Raw genomic sequence first — 20,936 nt, 5'->3', positions numbered from 1 at the left:
AAACTTCTTATTGAATTATTCTAATATACAGGACGATATAGTTGATTGATAATATTATAGAACAAGATCATTCATTCATCATTTCAATGATTCAGAGTAGCATATAACATATTTCACAATGCATACGTCACAAATGTAGCAAATCGTAGTAACTCTGTGAAAGAAGATTTAACTTGAATTACTTTTTTTCAACGTGGCATATTTGCAAACATACTAACCAGTCGTCAGTCAGTCGGTCAACCGGAACGGATCGATGAATGACGAGAATCTCTAGACGTGTAAGTCATAGACCGGCTACGAGAACGAGTTACGGCTCGGTGACAGTGACGTCTATGTCTCGAACTTCGCCGGCGATGAGAAGATCGTGAACGGCTGCGCCTCGAGCGTCCGTGATAATAATCCTCACTGCATAGATAGGAACCATGAACAATAGATTATTATATTCAAAAGCAAGCTAAGATCATCATAAAACTAATCAATTTTGCTCAAAACGTTCACGAGTCATTCAATGTAACTAAAACAAAAGCCTCTATTCTGCATACCGATGCGGATCCGATCAGAAATTTTGCTTCGATTGGAATACAACGTATGCTATAACGCACGTTGATCAGGATGTTTCTGATCGGAATGTAGAATCGAGGCGAATTATAGATAAGATTGGTTTCTCTAGCTTATTTCTGCCGTCTATTTTTCTAGCATGCGACCACTACTCTACCTAATAGACTAGCGATTGTAAACTGAAAAATAAAAAAATATTTTGAAAATTGCAAATTTTCTGATTATTCTTTGAAGTTTTCCACCACTGTAGCAAATTTGGTAAAAAACAGGATTGGCACGCACGGTTTGGTTCGATTTTACCCTTTTGACTGTACTATCTCAGCCAAGCATAAGTTCTAAAAGTTCTGTATGAGTCACTCATAGGGTTAGTTATAATCTACAATATTGCTGAAGTGTTATTTATTAATTACTGTTTTGTTTTACAAGCCTGTAGTACGTTGGTTTCAAAAAGAGCGCACGTTTTACAACCAATGGAGCAGCAGCCCAACTGCAAGAGGTGAAGCAATGCTTGGTTCAGACATATTGTTAAACTAACTCTACAGCTGTCCCATACACAACCTGTAACTGACGGGGTCGTAACAGCCCAGAACTTACCCCCCCTAAACCAAGCCTCAGGGATGGCAAACCTATAAAAAAAACACCAGAAAACCTTCTACCTAAACTGTTCGCTTTATTAACGTATTTCCCTCGGTAACTCCTAACTTTTGGGTTTCACTTCCGGCGGAAATGTTGACCGGGATCCGCTTGCGGTCAGGTCGGTGACTCTTGGCGCGGGGTTTGGTGGGTTACTCCCGGCGTTCCGGCTGCAGGCGCACTTGGGGCGCTGAATAAACGCGATGGCGGCGACGCGACGTAACTGCGATGGCGTCGTTGACAGGGACGCTCCTTCAGCTCCGGTGTTGGCGGAATCGTTCCGTTGGCGGAATCAGCGAATCGACGTGTAATGTTCAAGGCCAAACGTAGGTAAACGTCGAAGAAACTCAGGAAACTCAGCGGTCCGGTTCTTTGGTTTGCTTTACTATAGGTACACGTCTTTCCTTTTCTCCTTCAAGCTTTCTGCATTTCTGTCTTTCACTTCTGTCTTTCTTCTAATTTGTGTATTTAATCAAACTCAACTTAATTCGTGGTTCTGTTTTACTTTGTGCTCTGTTATAATTAGCTTTTAACGGTTTGACTTCAGACAAGGTAATGGCACAGACAAACAGACGAGACACTCGCATTAATTCCATCGTCCAATCAAAAACCACCCATTTTTCAAAAAAGCATGTTTCGCAACATGGCTACATCGCGGCGCACGAGTGTTGCTTCGAGTTTTCAGTATAAAACCATTCAAATGTAAAAACCCTATAGCATAAACCCTGCAAATGCAAGCTACTCCGCGACATGCACAACAGAGGGTGATAGTGTGCAAGCAAAATGTGTAGGACGATGGTTTTTAAAGGATTTTCTTCTATGTGTCATGTCAGTTCGTCAGTGGTAATGGTTTCATTTATCTTATGTCCAACAACCTATGACCTTCGCACCAAGATCCCTACTCTCTCTTGCTTATCGTTCACTTGCCATCCTCAATCCATGCTAGCTTAACTCCATTTTTCCGCCTCCTGGCGGTGGGTGGGAGGAAACCGTTGACACGTGACTGCGCACGTCTTCGGGGAAAGCTGTTAGCAATAGGGTGTCCAACTACTTTCTTGACATTTTATTTCGTGACATTTATTAAATATTTTACACCCGCGACAGTCTCCTAAATCTTGGACAGAGACTAAGTCGATGGTTACAAACCCTTGAAAATTTTGCTTAGTTGAGACGGTCAAAAGTCAAAAGATGAAAATCGCATCAAACTGTGCATTCCAACCTTGTTTCTTTTTAGTAATTCGATTGGATTACATGGAAAAATTGCTTGTTCTTTAATAAAAAAAATTCCTCCAGGCTTACTGCGGCCCAGATTTGTTTGTGGTTGATTATGACTGTGGCGGTCAGTCAAACGCGTTTCCGAAATCAACGACTACCAACAGAAGAAAGTCCTGGAATTTCTTGATCTGCTCTAATGCAAAGCATTGAGTTACCCACACATGACCGGTATGAGTGGAGTCCGCCGGAGAGTACCGTTATATTTCCGGACCGAACTCGGAATTAGATTAGAAATAGGATTTAAGTTTGAATTTGAGCTTCAACTTGAAATTGAACTGATAATAAGACTTGATATTACGCTTGGAATTGGACTTCAGACTAAATCAGACTTGAAATTGGACTTGAACTTGAAATTAAACCTGAAAATGGAAATAAAGTTTGATTTAAAATTGAACTTGAAATCAGACATAAAATTTTGAATAATCGAGAACAAATCGGAGATGAATTCTTTTTAATTTTACTATCTCTTTAACTACTGTCACGAATAGGGGAATGTCGTCGTGGTTGGACCACCTTTAGGCATTCGTCTATAACTTCCATTTCAAAAGGAATTTCGAAAATCTAAATTCAGCATTGCAAAGGTCTAAGCACAAGGTATATTTCTGGAAAATTTGGAACTAATTGCTTGAAAAATATTAAAGTTATAGGTATTTACGTAAAGACAAAAAATCAGAGGCGCTCCCACGTAACCAATAAGCATTAACATAATCAGTAAATCAGTCATTTATTAGCATATCTAGCATTTTATACTGCACGTGGTTGTTCAATAACTTTTTGACTGCCTAAATGCATTAAATTGGCATCCAAAGTTTTATTCAAATTCTTCTTGTCAGCAGTGATAGTAAAAACTCAAAATCTCAAAACTCAACAAAAATCAACAACAACTGTTAATCATGTCTAGCCTAATCCTATACAGAAAACCTCACGCTTGAATTATCTTTATTATCTTAAATAATTACTTTACGAAATTGTAAGGGGGGGGGGGGGTGTCCCACATCAAATTGCATCGCGAAAAAAACGTTGTAAAAAATTACCTAGTTGACCGATGCTTTTCAAACTTTCAGACAATAAAAAGTAACCCATTTGTAAAAATTTGTCATATTTATTTCAATACCATGACCGTATGGTCGCACCTTACGCTTAACTCCACTCATAAGGTTCTGTACAACATCTGGCTGCAGCTTTTACTGTACGGAAACTCACTTTTTCTTCATGTCTTCCTAAGATTTTACCTCCTTGGGATGCTTCCGTAGTGCCTACCCATAATAGCCCAGTATTTTTTGATGGGCCTTAACTCGTATTCGAGATTCTGCTAAGACGCTCACCGTAATAACTTTTAATTGGTTAACGATGGGCCTTAGTTCCGGTGCATTGGGGGGTTCATGTCCTTGGGTACAAAAGTGACCCCATTGGCTTCGTACCACTGCAGGACATCCTTTGAATAGTGGCACGAAATTAGTTCCAGTCAGAAGATCATAGGGACATAGGGATCGTTTTGCTTCAACAGAGGAAGCATACGCTTCTGTAGATACTCCTTGAGGTAGATCTGTCCGTTCACAGTCCCGGTAGTCACGAACGGCGTACAGCGTTTGCCACATGAGCAGATCGCTTGCCAAATCATGTATTTCTTGGCAAACTTTGTAAGTTTCTGCTTTCTTACTTCCTCCGGAACATCAAACTTGTGTTGGGCGGTGAAGAACAGTACCCTCAGAAGCTGCTGGAAGTCCGCTTTGACGTAAGTCTCATTATCCATAATAAGACAATGAGGCTTCGTCAGCATCTGGTTATACAGTTTCCGGGCCTTTCCCACCATATTTTGCCGTTCGTCACGAGCCTTCTGCACGTTGTACGTATGCGTCCCGGTCCTTGGCTCTCTAAACGAAAACAATCAATTCGCAACGTTGCTTTTTGAATGATAGCGATAAAAATATCAGTATTTACAGTCACTCCAAATTTTCAAGAGAAAATACTCAATGGGCAATTTTCTACGTTTTTCCATGATGCAATTTGATGTGGGACGCCCTTCTGCTACGATTGCCTTTTTCCAAAGTGTACAACCACAGTGTAAACACTACAACAATCCTGATTTTTATCGCATTAATTTTTGGTTCATTTCATCACATTTCACGTGACTGCCGTTCCCTAGCGAATATTGCGCTTCTGCGCTTAACACTATGGTGGCCCAACCATGACTACACAAGTGGCCCGACCTTTACAATAAGCGCTTTTGTAGCATTTCGCCACACACCTTACCAAATAGCATTTTGCTATGGTCTTCGAAGCACAACACGCTTAATACATTTGCAATATTTATCTCGATAATTCTGGCTTTAGTTTTTGAAAGGTCGCATAACCCATGCAAAAGGGTATGAAGCCGGAATTGTGAATTTATGAATTTACAAATTTATTTTATGAGTCACTTCTTGAAGAAAAGTTCACTGCGCCTGGAAATTTTTTTTTGTAGGGTTACGTATTTGAATTCAGTTCGGGGGGCTGCCCCACCGCAGTGGACGGCGCTTCCAATGGCAGGTCGCCGGCAACACTCGCAGCCTGTGGCCGTCTCGCGCTGAATTATCTAATGTTACTATTGATAGTTTTTGGTGGTCTTGTTATTGATTAATATTTTATGAAAAAGTCTAAATTTTCTCGAGTTCGATTAGCTTTTGAGTTACGCAAAAATTTCTGTTTTATTTGTATGAGAGTGGTAGGCAGACCACAGGGGTGAGGGGTCTCAAACCATCATAAAAAAATTCATGCCTCCAAAAACACCCACATGCCAAATATGGTTCCATTTAATTAATTAGTTCTCAAGTTATGAGGAAATTTGTATTTCATTTGTATAGGAGCCCCTCCTCCTAAAGTGGGGAGAGGTTTCAATTCTCCATAGAAAAAAATCTTGTCTCCAAAAACACCCACATGTCAAATTTTGTTCCATGTGCTTGATTAGTTCTCGAGTTAATAAGAAATTTGTTTTTCATTTGTATGGAAGCCCCCCTCTCAAAAGCGAGATGGGTCATTATTCCCCTCCTAAAGAGGGGATGGGTCGCAATTCACCATACAAAAAAAAATTGCCTCCAAAAACCCCCACATGCTAAATTTGGTTCCATTTGCTTGATTAGTTCTGAAGTTATCAGGAAATTTGTATTTCACTTGTATGGAAGCCCCCCCCTTCTGAAAAGGTAAGGGTTAGGTTAGGGTGCATCATAGAAAAAAATCATGCCTCCAAAAACCCCTACATGCCAAATTTGTTACCATTTGCTTGATTAGTTCTCGAGTTTTGAGGAAATTTGTGTTTAATTTGTATGGGAGTCCCGCCTCTTACGCCCTCCATAAAATTGCTCTTACCCCCTCCATAAAATTGCTGGTCATTTTATCTATCCAACGACATTGTTCAGTTTCGTGCAGTAGTTTAGTAGTTGTTACCATTTGAAATCTTTCATTCAAACGTTACACTTGTAAAAAAACCCGAGATAGATTATTTCAAGTCATTCGTTGAATTCATTGTTCCCTCCCTTGGGCAGGTGGTTCATCGAGTCCTTCATCAACCGCTTATATGTTAGTTCTATGCGTAGAATACTATGTAAATAAACTCATCTTAGTTGTAGAATGTAATTTTGTGCAATATAACTCCATGTGTAGTTGTGTCAATCAAAGCGGAGTTGAGCAGATCAGGTCTGATCTGGTCAATTTGAAGGCACCGGGAGGGTGCACTAAATTTTCTGGGGATTACTGGCCGTGCTTCATGATATTTGTGGCGCGTTCGCCTCAGATATCTTGTAGGTACGTTCAGTGGGTTCACAGTAAAATCTAAGCTAAAGCCACAGACAAACAGACGAGACACTCGCGATAATTCCAACGTCCAATCAAAAACCACTCATTTTTCAAAAAAGCATGTTTCGCAACATGGTCACACACGGCGCGCGAGTGTTGCTTCGAGTTTTCAGTATAAAATTATACAAATGTACAAAACCCTATAGCATAAAACCCTGCAAATGCACGCTGCTCCGCAACATGCACAAGCAAAGTGTACAAGCAAAATGTGCATGACGATGGTTTTTAAAGGATTTTCTTCTAAGTGTCGCGTTAGTTCGTCAGTGCTAAAGCCTACCCACTTCATTTCCCAACTAGATTCGGGTTACTATACTGGGTCTCAAGTCCAGTCATTGTATGCTCGAGTCCAAAATAGGCCTCCGATTGCCAGAGGCTTTATTCGACAGTTGGCTACGACGACTTCCCAGTTTTTATAAGCTGTCACATTCATCTATGAGCATTTGACGACTCGTGGAGGGATGAAGCTCAAATACATATCATATAACTTGAGAGAACAACATTGGCAAGGCAAGTCTGTCGTCCAGTAAACCTAATGGGGGTTCACTTTTAAAAGTCAGGGAAATTGCGTGCTATTAAATCTGGCGAGTACGACGCTCAAGCCGTGTACTGAGGAAAATTGTCTGGTATTATCAAGTCGCATAACTGTTAGTAAATATATTGTCCCTAATCGCATAACAGTCCCATTTATATAGGAAACTCCATAGAAAATGGGACTGTTATGCGAGTAGCGGCAGTATAAGTCTATTGATGTCTCATGGAGGTTGAGTATAAATTAACACCAGCCCGTATGAATGTTTAAAGTTGATGTACTGTCCCGACCGAGACATTCTCTATGGAGATGTTATTGAATTTATGGGCCGTTCAGAAATAAAAAATATGCACACACGAGCATGCATTCAGGCGTAGAAATACGCATGTGTGGGTGTGCATATGTGTATAGGTATGTACGAGATATGTATTAGTAAGCATAGAGATTAGCCGATACTTTCTTCAAACCTGTTCTCTATTCATATTTTTTTTTAAGGGAGGACTTAGACTACCTTGTCCATTGAATTGAACTTTTGTAGTAAATCTATATATATAAAAATGAAATGCTGTTCGTGTGTCCGGTATAGACTCGCAAACCGCTCGACGGATTTTGATGGAACTTGGTATATACATTGCGTATGATGTGAGGAATGTTGTTAGCATGGTTTTGTTCAATTTCTGTATGTGGAAGTTTACAAAATTTCGAAATTACTGCATATGGAACAAACTGCATTTCAATCGCATACATTCACTAGGTACTGCCGAAAAAGTATTAAAGTGTTGAGTTTTACAAACCTAAAATCAAAGCTTTTGTAGCATTGTCTGTATTTTACAAAACTTAACATAATATTTTAACACTATGCCACCAAAAAGGACTAATCTTGGTAGACAAACAAGGGAAACAGAACGTAGAGGGATTAAGAGAAGAGCTGAAAGTGTTGAGCAGCGAGCGGAGAGAAACGAAGGCAACGGCATAGACTCGCAAACCGCTCGACGGATTTTGATGAAACTTGGCATACCCATTACGTCTGATGTGAGGAATGTTGTTAGCATGGTTTGAGACAGGGGTCTCCCCTGTCCCCTCCAGAAGGGGTGGGCTCCTATACAAATGAAACATACATTTCTGCATAACTCGGGAACTAATCAAGCAAATGGCACCAAATTTGGCATGTGAAGGTTTTGAGAGGCAGAAACTTTGTCTATGGTAGATTGAGACCCCTCTGTCTTTTAAGAGGAGGGGCTCCCATACAAGTGAAACATAAATTTCTGCATAACTCGACTGTTAAACAAGCAAATGGAACCAAATTTAACATGTGGGGGTTTCTAGAGACAGGGTTTTTTTCTAAGGCGGATTAAAACCCCTCTGGAAGGGGGGGGATCCCATACAAATGAAACACAAATTTCTGCATAACTCGACTGTTAATCAAGCAAATGGAACCGAATGTGGCATATGGGGATTTTTGGACGCAAGTTTTTTTCTACGGTAGTTTGTGATCCCTTCCCCCTCTGGAAGGGGAGGGGGGTGGCTCTCATACAAATTAAACAGAAATTTCGAGAAATTTTAGATTCTTCCATAAAACATTAGTTCATAACAATACCACCAAAAACTAGATGATTCCGTCCATATGAAAAGATAGAATAATTTTGGAACAAAATTGTTAATAATAAATGGGTGAATCCTAGATGAGTCAAATTAAATAAATGTGAGAAAAGGTAATAATTATTTTAAAAACAAAATTGGAGAAAAAATACATTGTTGAAATGCAAATATAAAGAAAAAAATGTTGAAATTACTCTAAGTCTATGGTTTCTGACCAGTTTTCAACTGTTTTCAAACGAACTTCACTGATATTTATTGCGATTTTGACAACCTCGCTATTTTAAGGGTTAGTAATAAAACTAAAATTGCTACGTGGTCTTAGAAATCTGGGGCATGATTTAGGAATATCTTGGTTTGCCAAAAAGAAAGCTGTTGGTTGCAAGATTACAATTACCTCCAGCATTATGCATCTACCCCCTTTTTAGAATGGCGCAGCAACACGCGCCGGGTCCTCTAGTTCATATTAGAATTTGACTTAACGTCTACTTTTATAGTCACTACCGTTGTTAACGCTTCTCTTACTATCACCAGTAATGTTTTGACTTTCTACATCACTATTAGTAAAATTTCCTGTAATATTGGAATTACTCAGTGGTTATAATAGGTTCTAATACTATTTTTTTTTCTTTTTTGCGAGTTTTTGACAAAAACAACTAGCTAGAAATTCGGAGAGAATTACACTGGACACACACGTCATCCAATACCTTGCACGCACGGGGAAGAAAGTACTACTACCCAAACAAGGATAGTTATGGCAGAATGGCTCAGGACGCACTACTAAGGCAAGGCAAAAAGGGCTACACTTGATGGAAGCAATGATAAAGCCGTCATTGGGGATGGGAATAGGAACTCCTATTTAATCAAGATAGAATCCATCACAAAAAGGTAAGAGGAACGGAATATGAATACCCGAACAACAGGTATGAAAAACATATATCTTGATCTCTTTATAGAATTTTATAGAATTATCTCTATAGAACATTTATAACTAGACTACTACGTGACTATTTGACCAATCACTTGACATTGTCTGATCTTGGAATCTCCAGAGTCAATCCGCTATTGGGTTTTATTGGCTGTCGTAAGCTGTCTCGGCAGGCAGAAATGACTCTTGGAAACTCCGATATAAGATCACTCCTCGGGCCTAATATAGAAGTAATGCGCTCATCAGCGTCCAACTAGTCAACCCCCCACAAATAACAGATTCGTTGAATTTATTGTTTTGACCTTCACATCCTGTGAAGGGAGTAGTACTCTTGTAGTAGGCAAGTAACCCACAGATCAAATTAAATATATGATTGTAGTTATAGAAACAATTCCATTTCAATAAAATAATTATGCTTGGATTCAAATTAGGTATCAACTGTTTTCAAAACTCTAAGACAATTTAGTAATTCTTCATTCAAATTTGGATGCTTTGATATATATGTAGGTATAGATTCAAATTATGTGTCTGAATTTGATGACCTGCCGAAATCCCCGAAATTTATCCAATTTAATATGAATCTACTTACTCATAACTTCTTCCTCGATAACTGTATGAGTGACGACTAGACCTGTTTCCATTATTTCGATCACCCATGTATACTCCTGGTGTCGGAGCATGTGGTTTATCTGTTACAGAGTAATCAACCCGTATGGTTCTTTCGTGAATGACCATTCCGTTGCATTGTACTTTTGCGACAGAAGCCTCCTCCAAATCCTGAAAGTATACAAATCCAAACCCACGGGAACTTTTCGTTTTAGCATCGTATACAATTGAAACTTTGTGAATGGTTCCGAATCTTTCAAAAATGTTACGTAAGTCTGTTTCTTGGGTATAGATGCTTAGTCCAAAAACACCCAAACAGGTACTTGGTGAAGGATTAACAGGACGTGTTCGTTCCAACGCTGTTTTTCGAGGTAATGTACTTCCGGAACTAGAAAAGCTGGTTCGACTGAAACTACTCTGGTAGCTGGCACTTCGGCTGCAACGTCGGTGCCGGCAACTTGAACGATTTTTTCGTTCGCGGCAACGGCTACGATGATGGTGACATGAGGTCCTGTGCCGTTTCCGGTAGCTGCGTGGTAGAGAACGACTGCGACTACGAGATTGAACCTGTAGAAAAAATCTGTTAAATTAAGACGGTTTTGCCATATGAAATTAAACTACCATTTTTAAACATCAAATCGCCTGCACGTGACCCAGAATGAAAAATTTGGAATAGGAAGCACAAGGCCTACCTCGAAACCGTTTCAAGTTTTGGAAACGTGCTACGAATCATTATCAGTAACTACAGAATCCATCTAACTAGACGATTTCGCTCACAGAGAATATTTTTGTAATTAATTTGGTGAAAATAGTCTTGTGATAATAATATACACGATTTTGTTCACAAATTTTTACTAATTATGTAGTGCACAAATTACAACGAGTAATTCAAATAACTCTGATAATTGAAATAGTTACTAACATCGCATCTATTTTCAAGTAAATTATGACGTCATTGTTCGAAATGCTCATTGACAGAATCGTTATCCACAACCCTGTATCCACAAACTCACTGACACTGACAGTTCGCGCACGATTCGATGGGATGGCATGTCAGAAAAAACACACCTACACATCGGCACTTTCTTTCGGAATCACGAAGTACCGTTTGCAGTGGTGCGAATTTCTCTGCTAGGCTAGCAGCCAGATTGACCTATCAAACGTCGCAGGAAGGTCGTCAGATCCGATCCGGTTGTCGCAAGTCGATTGTTATTGTGCCCGCTCCAGGCCGATTGATTTAGGTGCGTCGACCCAGGGCAATCGAAGTGGTCCCACGCGGAGGAGAGTAGGTGATAAACAAGAGCGTAACAAAAGAAGACCTATCAAATCCTCCAACAGCCGGTACAGAGATAGTTCCATTTGAAGGTCGCCGTCCTGACGAGTGAAAATGCTGCGAACAATTGCCTTACGGAATGAAAAGCTGCTGCTGCAGAGTTCCCGCCAGGTGCTCCGTGGTACGGCCAACCGTGCACTGAGCTGTGAAGCATTCCGGATAAACAATGCTCAAAGGTAACTTATTCCGTGCATAAGAGACTACTCGTTATGTAATATAATACGGGGAATGAAAACTGGAATAGATTTTTCTTCATGCCATGGTCGGTCATCGGACGAAGCAATTTTTATTTGTCAGTTAATATAATTGTGTAATCGATTTTAACGTGGAAAAATTACAGCCCAGTGTCTGAAACAGACAGCAATTTCGATTTCTGCTTGTTATCAATGGGGATCAGTTTCGTCATTAGTAACTGACTGTGTGCGACTACGCGTAGAGTGTGTAATAATAGCTTTTGTCAATAGTTGCAAACACGCGACTGTCGCAAAACAATCCTGAAATAAATTAACTCCAATAATACGGCGAGACGTCGTGAAAAGACCACACGTATTTATACCACATATATGGTAAACAAGCTCTAATATGGTAGAAAGTCTTAATTGATGAGACCAAATTGATTAGAGATTGCTTATGTTATGTCACATTTTTAAATAACTTAGTGTTTGAAAATTCACTCGTACAATTGCGGTGAGATGTATCTACTTGCAATCTTTAGCATGGTAGGATTCTTTAGATCTTTGATTTTGAGCGTGACTCTACGTGACCTCACAATTACGTGAGATTATTTTCCTATCAGCTTGTATGTTGTTAACAATAGTTACACTAATCTATACTTACATGCTACATTATCAGTAACTAGCGTCATTAGTGCATACGTATATGGTAGCCCTCTTATGATGCAAACAGTTATGTGATTGAAGCAGGTGTTTCATGTTGATATTTAGGAACATTTGTACATGCTTAGCAGCTGGTTCTGGGAAGTTTTATTTTAACACCAGATACATGCTTATTTTTTACAAAAAATTAAAAAATAGTTTTTTTTTTTAAATTATATTGACAAATTCTTTTACTGTGGAGACGATAGTTCTTTTATTTATTATGCAACCTCATTGTTGAAGTTATGTGAAGCCCTACGAGATATAAAGAAGTTAGCAACAAGCCTAAGTCATGGTTTTAGAAGTCTCGCGTCACTTTTGATTTCGTCCAATGTAACAATTCCACCATATTGAGAAAAACGAGATCGAAGTTCTTCGAATTGAACTTTAAATTGTTTCAAAATGAAATAATTTTCAGTCATTCACTCAACGTGGTTGATGAATAATAACATTCAATATTCAACGGAGATTTTAAAAATCTAATTTAAACTAAGCAGTTTTGGTTTATTATGGAAAAAGTTACATTGGACTGTTTACCATCTCATGCTGTACTTTGGACGTTTTTATTTTTCCAGGCTATTGCACATAAATTAAGCGAGATCACCGTAAAATACGTGCGTTGCCGTGCTACGCTATTTTCGAGGTTATTTTTCAATATTAGGCCGCTTGTTTCACTTAAAATGCATAAATAATGCGAAAAAAACTTTCACTTGCTAAACGTCCAATGTACAGATTGGGTTTGTTTTGATTTTTTTTGCACTTTGGACATCAGATGAGAACGACCGAAGTAACAGTCAGTCATCCGTAATTCGAATGTGCACATTGGACATTTTGATAATGCTAATTTTTTCACCTCAAAATAATTCTATTTGGGCAGGTGTTTTTGTATAACATAGAGTTTAAAAAGAGCAATAATTTGTTGTGATAAACCGGATTTGTTTACATTTGTTACATTGGACGAAATGAAAAGTGACGCGAGAAGTATTTTAATAAAGTATTCAACATAAAAAAACAGTTGAATATGCGCCGCCTTCCTCACCCCCTTAATTAATGATACAACCTCCCCTGAGAGGAAAGTAAGAAGTAATAACTAACTAATAACTCCTCTGAGAGGGTCCTGCAAAATACATTTCCCCGAGAGGAAAATAAAAGGTATTAAATTCCCCTGAGCGGGTCATAACATAAATACATTTCCCCAAGAGGAAAATAAGAAGTATTAACTCCCCTGATTCTCACGTAACTTTTGAAAAGGCGCTAAGCAACAATTAGAGATTCTCTTTGTGCCTCTTCTTATTCGGTTGCTAACGCCAATATTCAGCTAACCGATGAAAAGATTTTTGTGGAAATGCATTTATGTTGCCGTGAAAATCGGAACAGAGGGACGTCAAACAGAGTCTGTCAATGTTACTTAGGTCCTTTTGAAAAGTTACGCAAGATTTCCCTGGAAGGAAAATAGAAGGTATATCATCCCCTAAGAGGACCACGACCCCGATGGCGGAATAATCTTCTAGTCTTGGTACGCTCATTTCGAACACGTTTTCAAAGTAGACGGGAAAGTTGACAACATAAACAACATGACAACATGATTTACGAAGCTCCAAGGGCCAATTCAAAATCTCCAGTTGATGATCTCCAGGCTCTACGCAACGCGGACATACGAACATAACTGATTGGCACGCTTGAAGCAGAAAAATCCACATCTGCCGCCGGTGACGGAGCTAGGCGCACTCTGACGCTGGAAAACCTGGTAGAAGAGTGCAATCAAATCATCAACATCAAACGGGCCGCTAAATGATAGTAAAAAGTGAAGATTACAAAAGCAATGGCAACCCGAATGCTCATCATCAGAAACCCGCATACAAAAATTTTTCGAAAATACCCTGTAGTGGAGAGCAAAAATATGTTAAAATGTACCGTTATTGCAGCGACTGCAAAAATAATGTTTTTTGTATGCCAGAAAGGTTCAAAATCCACTGTAATAGTCTTACAGATTGTCTTTTGTAGCTTGATCCGTTTGCTGTACTACGTTCTTTGTAACCGGATCGACCCGCAAGTGCAGATATTTTTTCAATTAAGCGAGTTAAGAGATCAGCAAGCGAAAAACCAAACTAGATTTCAACGGTTCCCGGACCAGTTACAACTAGACTGCAAGCAAGTCAAGGAAGTAATTGGCCAGCCACCAACACAAAAGCCAGAAGTTGTAGTTGTCAGTGCTTCAGGAGGCGAGATGATTGATATCACCGAAGAATTTCAGTTAAACATTACTATATTACGATGTCCCTCAGGGTTTCACCTGCATAACAATAATTCCGCCAATAAACTCGGTTGTCGCCAATTTCTCAAATGTCCCACACTTTGCAGGTATTGCTCCACTTCATCCAACCATCTGGCACGGTGCGCACCTCTGCGTCTGGTACCAATCGGATTTGAGGCGTACAGGTTAAACTCGTGGTTCATCCTTCTCCTCCATCACAGTTCTTGCAGACCCCGCCTAAGCACACCACTTTCAAAAACAACGTTACTAGACCTTAAGGTTTTGTGGAGGCCGTATTAAGCATGATTCCCGGCAAGAATACGTCTGCGTATTTCTCTGCTGTAGCTATCCGACGTCATCAACGACCCGACGTATACAAATTCGTCCATTACCTCGAACTCGTCCTCGTCGACTACTATTGTTTATGCGAGTTCGATTGCTTTCGCTTCCTCCTGCTAACAGGTACTTGGTCGACTAAAGTTTTTGGAGCGTTTTAATGGAATACAAAACCTGATACTAAAGAAAAGAAAAGAAAACATTTTCCAATTAAACTCCACTATTAATTTTATACACAACAGATACGTATTTCGCCTACGACTTGCAGGCTTTATCAGTGTGCTAGCTCATCTAACCACTCGCACCAGCACATATGATCCATAGCTCCTTTAGCAAACCTCTTGCGACGCTACAATGTCGAACTTGCGAACCCTCAATAAGTCGGATAGAATGCGGATACTTCTCAGAAAATTGAGAGACTTGCAATTTCATGTCTCAAGCTTCCAATCGTTAGTCCTTTTTCATTGCCTTGGTCTATGCCAATTTTTCCGGTACGTATTTACATTATTTGCTTCCCGTACTACCTAGTATTTTTACGCAACCCCTTGTGTCGCTGAAGGACCACCGAAACAGTAGTGTTTAGCGTTCCACACTGACACGAGGACAATGATATCACCTTTTCGTGTCCGCAAACGACCTTAGTTTTCCGGGTGGTACCACGAGGAGGTAGAGTTAAGAGTTACTGGATAAGGTGCTGAGAACCACTATGGGGATTATTCAGCCATTTACCAACCATTCGGTCCGTAGTCCGTACAACAAAAATCTGAGCTCTTAGTAGAAAAGTTCTGATCCAGATTTCCGGATGTTTTCCAAAGTTTTCTCGGTGTCACAGCACAGTGAAGCTGTAGAACCTGGCTAAAAGTTAATCTGGATGCATAAAACAACCTATAATTCCGGACTGTAATGTCGCAAAAAACCCATAAAGGACTGAATTACAGAATTTTTAGTTAACTTTAAGCTTTGCAGTATTATATCATTACATTTCTCTGGTTCTGATAAAATCTCAAACTTGTTTCTTAATAGAACTCCAATATCCAGCACAGTTGAAGATGCAACTATGTAAATCAGAATGTTTCTTCCACTTTGAATGCATTTCTTTAGGATTACTGACTGTCCCCCGCTTCGTCAAAGTAGTTGCTTGACAATTTTTCAAATGTTATGGGCCGAAACCCAAGTTTGGTTCAATTTATGATTCAAAGGGGATTCATTGCATACTTTCCAAAATCGCGTGGTGTTTCAGATACGTACTTCTCCTTTTTCCTAATCATAGAAGTTTGCGAAAGATCCCGCTGACGTCTGCAAAACGTGGAGACTCGACAGAGTTGACTGATTGATTTGATACATTATTTACAGGGCTAGAAACGAGATATGCAACTAATTTAAATAATCGTTCACGCCTTTCAATAGAAAAACGCAAAAATGGACTGGCATAACGGGCGGATCGAATGTTGCCTCCATGTGGCAGGTTTGCTTTGTTCGCGGCTACTGTAGCAACTATCCTGCCCATTCGAAGGTACTGCTGCCTGCTCTTTCACCTACGATGGAGCTGGGAACAATCGTCAGCTGGGAGAAAAAAGAAGGCGACAAACTCAATGAAGGTTAGTATCGTTTCCTTTACCCTATATTCCTATATCAATGTATCCCACTTGATGCAAACATGAAATTCAATTTCTCCCGTTGCTCAATTACCAATAACTCAAGTATGATGCATTCGATTTCGCTGATAACAACCACGTATACAAGCTGCTGATGATAGCAGGTCGGCAGCGTCATTCTCACAATGACCTTACTCAGCATGTTATGTTTTGTTTTATTATATTTTGTAGGTGACCTTTTGGCGGAAATCGAAACCGACAAGGCCACCATGGGTTTCGAGACTCCCGAAGAGGGCTATCTCGCTAAAATTCTTGTCCCTGCCGGCCAAAAAGACGTCCCAATTGGCAAGTTGGTATGTATTATTGTTGAAAATGAAGCCGATGTCGCTGCTTTTAAAGATTTCAAAGACACGGGAGCACCGGCAGCTAAACCGGCAGCGGCAGCGCCTCCATCACCCGCAGCAGCTCCCCCCGTACCAACGCCACCACCTGTAGCAGCTGCACCACCACCGCCACCTCCACCACCAGCACAACCATCTGCTACCCCATTAACAGCCGTCGAACAGCGCGGACCACGTGTTTACGCTAGTCCAATGGCAAAGAGACTAGCAGAACAACAGAGACTGCGATTAGAAGGTGCAGGATCAGACTGTCGAACAAAAAAAGTCCTAATAAATCTCATGCCTTGCTTGTTTTTCAGGAAAAGGATCCGGTCTTTTTGGATCACTGACTTCTAAAGATCTGGCAGGTTTACAAGCCGCTGGCGCAGCAGATGATCATGTACCAGCCGCAGCTGCTCCCAGCATTCCTGCCGGTGCAGCCTTCGTGGACATCCCGGTGTCGAACATTCGAGCTGTTATAGCCAAACGCTTGCTTGAATCAAAGACCACCATTCCGCACTATTACCTCACGGTGGACGTCAACATGGATAAGATAAACAAATTACGCTCAAAGTTCAATAAACAGCTGGAAAAGGACGGAGTCAAACTATCGATTAACGATTTTATTATCAAGGCGTCGGCGTTGGCCTGCAAGAAAGTGCCAGAAGCGAATTCCGCCTGGATGGGTGCCATCATTAGACAGTAAGTATTATAAACTGTTACTATTCCTAGGCAGTTAAATATCATAAATGCTGTATTTTAAACTTTTAAAATAATTTCTAGATTTGATGCTGTCGATGTTTCGGTAGCTGTCTCGACAGATCGTGGCCTGATTACTCCAATCGTGTTCGGAGCCGACCGAAAAGGTCTAACTGATATTTCGAAGGATGTCAAGAATCTGGCTGCCAAGGCTCGCGAAGGCAAACTGCAACCACAGGAGTTTCAGGGAGGTACGTTCAGTGTATCCAACCTGGGCATGTTCGGAGTAACGCACTTCAGTGCCATCATCAATCCACCACAAAGCTGCATCCTCGCCATCGGTGGTACCCAGAAGCGTATCGTACCTGACAAGGATTCGGAACAAGGGTAGGAATGAGCAGTTTTGCATGCCGCAGAGCAAAATGATTGAATACTTGTGATTTTTATCGCAGCTGGAAAGAAAGTGATTACGTCGCAGTAACGCTGAGCTGTGACCACCGTACAGTCGATGGTGCCGTTGGTGCCCGCTGGTTACAGTACTTCCGTCAATTCCTGGAGGATCCCCATTCAATGCTGTTATAAAGCGCACCACAGGACGGTAAGAATGGAGTCTAAGTGTTTGTCATAATGGTTTTTACATGGCATAAGGATATCCTTAAATATGATCATTCTGCGTAATGATCAGTTATCAAGGTATAAGACAAATTCACAAATTCATTGGGAACGGTGAAATGCGATTTGTCTCAGTTGGCATTTGAGTATTTTTAAAAGATCTGAGCATGTTTGTCTTGGCGAAAGTATTTACGCACAAAATGTTATTCGTAAATTGTGTCGCTAAAAGTCATTAAAACCCATAGAAGGAATAAAGTGCCATAAGTCTGATAAAGTTAAAACTTAAGTGTGTGAAACATCGTGACAATGTGTGAGAAACTCTTTGAAACTTTGTAGATAGCAACTTCTACTAGTCTATCAATCTTTTCAACAAATCATTATTTGTTTTTTTTTCTGTTTTTAAACTATGCATTTCTAAAAATTCTAATAACTCTGCACTTATTCCATGACTAACTAGTAATAAAGACAGAACCTACACTAGCTAGTTGGTCGCACCATGCAAATTTACGAAAGGCCATACAAATTCCGCGATAAAAAGCGTGGTTGATTTTTTCTCTGTTTGTATGGAAGGACTCCCAGTTGACCACGAGCAAAGCCGGTCTACAAGACTTTCGTCGCATGTTCGAATCTCGACTAGGAGAGCCTGGAAAAGTTAGTAGGGTCGTAGTACTAGCCCAGTATTCGCCCTGTACTTTAACAATTGGCTGTCGAATAAAAAAGTAGAAGGTGAAAGGTTCCGAAAGCGGAATGTACCATCAAGATTTTGCTTTTATGGAAGAAAAATAGTAAAATACGAAAATGGATATTTATTTTCGTACCTATTACAGTTACATTCCACATACTGGATTAGCCTTGAGAAACGACACGGAAAACCCGGCTCCGATTAAAGCAAACAATTCCATTGTTCTTGTCAATTCGGTTTGTAGCCCAAAGGAAGCGAATGTTTGTCAAAGACGCAAAAATATTAACTTTCCACGAGAAAGTGATATACCTATAAGAAAATTATAGAAGTGTCCCTTTCCATCATAGTACCTACCCATTACTATTAAAAACAGGCAAGTTCCGTAAAGATAAACGTCGGTTCTGAATAATAGACTTCTGCTGTATAAAACTTCTCATCTTATTCGGATAAATATTAGCTTAGGAAATATTGCATGTTAATTATTTACTGAAATCGAGGTCGGCGATCAAAGTCTTTTACCTGCATTATGTCGAAACGGGCTAGTTTTTAAAGTTCATAGTTTTATTACTCGCATCTTTTAGTACCCAATTAATACTTTTGTATTCGAATTTATTTGATAGGTAACACTAACCTCAATAAATTATTCCATAATTGTCCTCACGATTTAAGCGACTAACACACTGGTTCGTACGCATAAACTAATCTACCCAACATTGTGAATAACGGTTACTACATTAAGCATAGTGTTTGATAGCTTAGTTATGTATTCTGGAAAAAAGTTTGTAAATCAAACAATAATAGATCTAATTTTTTGTCTCTTTTGCTGTACTCAGTTGCCACCTCTTACAAAGCCACACAGCCGTACCATCAATCAACCAAGTTCACCGCAACCGCAAAAGGGCTCCCTACCACCATTTAAGTGATCACTACCTTACGTACCCAAAGTAGCGCGAGAATGTGTTAAACCATTCGAATACCACCACGCACTAATAACATGTAATTTCCTCGAATTTCAACTTTCATCCGCAGGCTAATGTGCACTATCGTGGTGTATAGTGTCAGTGTGTGCATGTACAGGCCAGTGAAATAGGAACAAAGTCTGTATAAAAGTGTAAAAGTCACCTACTAACTTCGAATAGCGCGTAAAAAGTAATATGATTAGGTTTAAAGACCATAATCAATTGATTGAAATGATCCAACCCTTGAGAAGAATCTGTGAAGCATGGTAATTACCTACATTGTTATCCGGTTTAATTAGTGAAACGAGTGAAACGCTGCCAAAACTTTAGTTCTGAGTTTACTTTACAACTAAGTAATCAATAATCTGTCCAGTTGATTGGAAAAGTGTAGTACTACAGTAGGACAGTAATTCACCGGTGGCGTTTGATTTTAGAACCAAAAGATCTATAATGTTTTGCGTGCGTCAACTACTTCCAAAAGAGACAAATTGGAACCGGAACTTACTTGCAGGGACATTTTTCATTAACATTGAACGTTCATTGATTTTTTATTTGTTATAAATTATTGCATCCTGATACGTCCTCATAAATTTAAAACAGATCTTTCTCAACCAGAAGAAAAAGAAGTTTATTATACTGGAAGCACGATTTTCTTGAAAAAAAAAAAGATTACTTTCTATGTGCAATATTCCGTCGTTTTAAGTTCAACAAACATATCCGAGACCATAGTGTGTCTTTAAAGGTTTGCAATTTACAGAAAAAATTACGCTTATTTCGATCCAAGCCAAATCGACAAAGCCTTCAAACGAATGAAAAAGAAATCCTTCTTTAAAATCTATTTTACTATAATAAAATATCAGCAAAGCTGAAAATGGATGTCGAATAATTCTTTACAACGATAATCTTCACATTAGACGAAGGAAATACAAAGAAGGAAATATAAAGAAACAAAGATACATGTGGGTCATTCCACGCAAAGTGTCCGAGCCTCGTGTAATCGACCTTCACGAATTTGAACCATATTTCGCCAGATTGTTCGTTTTCGGTCAGAAAGCAAATATCGAAAACTTGGTGCCGATCAGACATTCCCTCGATTAATGGGAGCACCTCCTTTTTTAAGGAAAATACCCTTTTTTTCTCCGGAAGTATTAGGTTTAGAAAGGCACTATTTTCACATTTTAAAAGGAAATTACCCAAGGAATTCGAAAAAAATGTTATTTTTAAGCACCAGTGCTGCCGAATATTTCTAAACTCA

General features: G+C 39.6%; 2 protein-coding genes across 2 annotated transcripts; one reads left to right on the top strand and one right to left on the bottom strand.

Moving 5' to 3' along the window:
* Positions 1-236: 236 nt before the first annotated feature.
* On the bottom strand, positions 237-11,008 carry LOC128740263 (transformer-2 protein homolog beta-like). Its single transcript, XM_053835799.1, has 3 exons — positions 10,970-11,008; positions 9,940-10,523; positions 237-405 (listed from the first exon to the last, which is right to left on the bottom strand). The coding sequence occupies exons 1-3, from the start codon at positions 11,006-11,008 to the stop codon at positions 237-239; spliced, it is 792 nt and encodes a 263-aa protein (XP_053691774.1).
* A 51-nt stretch (positions 11,009-11,059) lies between these two features.
* On the top strand, positions 11,060-20,361 carry LOC128744598 (dihydrolipoyllysine-residue acetyltransferase component of pyruvate dehydrogenase complex, mitochondrial). Its single transcript, XM_053841730.1, has 7 exons — positions 11,060-11,465; positions 16,162-16,352; positions 16,581-16,985; positions 17,050-17,431; positions 17,513-17,815; positions 17,881-18,026; positions 19,556-20,361. The coding sequence occupies exons 1-6, from the start codon at positions 11,344-11,346 to the stop codon at positions 18,008-18,010; spliced, it is 1,533 nt and encodes a 510-aa protein (XP_053697705.1). The 5' UTR covers positions 11,060-11,343; the 3' UTR covers positions 18,011-18,026; positions 19,556-20,361.
* Positions 20,362-20,936: the final 575 nt, after the last annotated feature.

The sequence above is a fragment of the Sabethes cyaneus genome, chromosome 3, assembly GCF_943734655.1.
Source record: "Sabethes cyaneus chromosome 3, idSabCyanKW18_F2, whole genome shotgun sequence".
Lineage (NCBI taxonomy): Eukaryota > Metazoa > Arthropoda > Insecta > Diptera > Culicidae > Sabethes > Sabethes cyaneus.
This window is presented reverse-complemented; position numbering and strand designations above follow the sequence as displayed.

Excerpts from the sequence above, each read along its gene's own strand:
- LOC128740263 (XM_053835799.1), bottom strand. The coding sequence starts at position 11,008 with ATGCCATCCCATCGAATCGTGCGCGAACTGTCAGTGTCA. Across the intron at positions 10,524-10,969 it reads TGCGCGAACTGTCAGTGTCA|GTTCAATCTCGTAGTCGCAG; the intron begins GTGAGTTTGTGG and ends TTTTTTCTACAG. Across the intron at positions 406-9,939 it reads TATCGAGGAAGAAGTTATGA|TGAGGATTATTATCACGGAC; the intron begins GTAAGTAGATTC and ends CTATCTATGCAG.
- LOC128744598 (XM_053841730.1), top strand. The coding sequence starts at position 11,344 with ATGCTGCGAACAATTGCCTTACGGAATGAAAAGCTGCTGCTGCAGAGT. Across the intron at positions 16,353-16,580 it reads AGGCGACAAACTCAATGAAG|GTGACCTTTTGGCGGAAATC; the intron begins GTTAGTATCGTT and ends TATATTTTGTAG. Across the intron at positions 17,432-17,512 it reads ATGGGTGCCATCATTAGACA|ATTTGATGCTGTCGATGTTT; the intron begins GTAAGTATTATA and ends AATAATTTCTAG.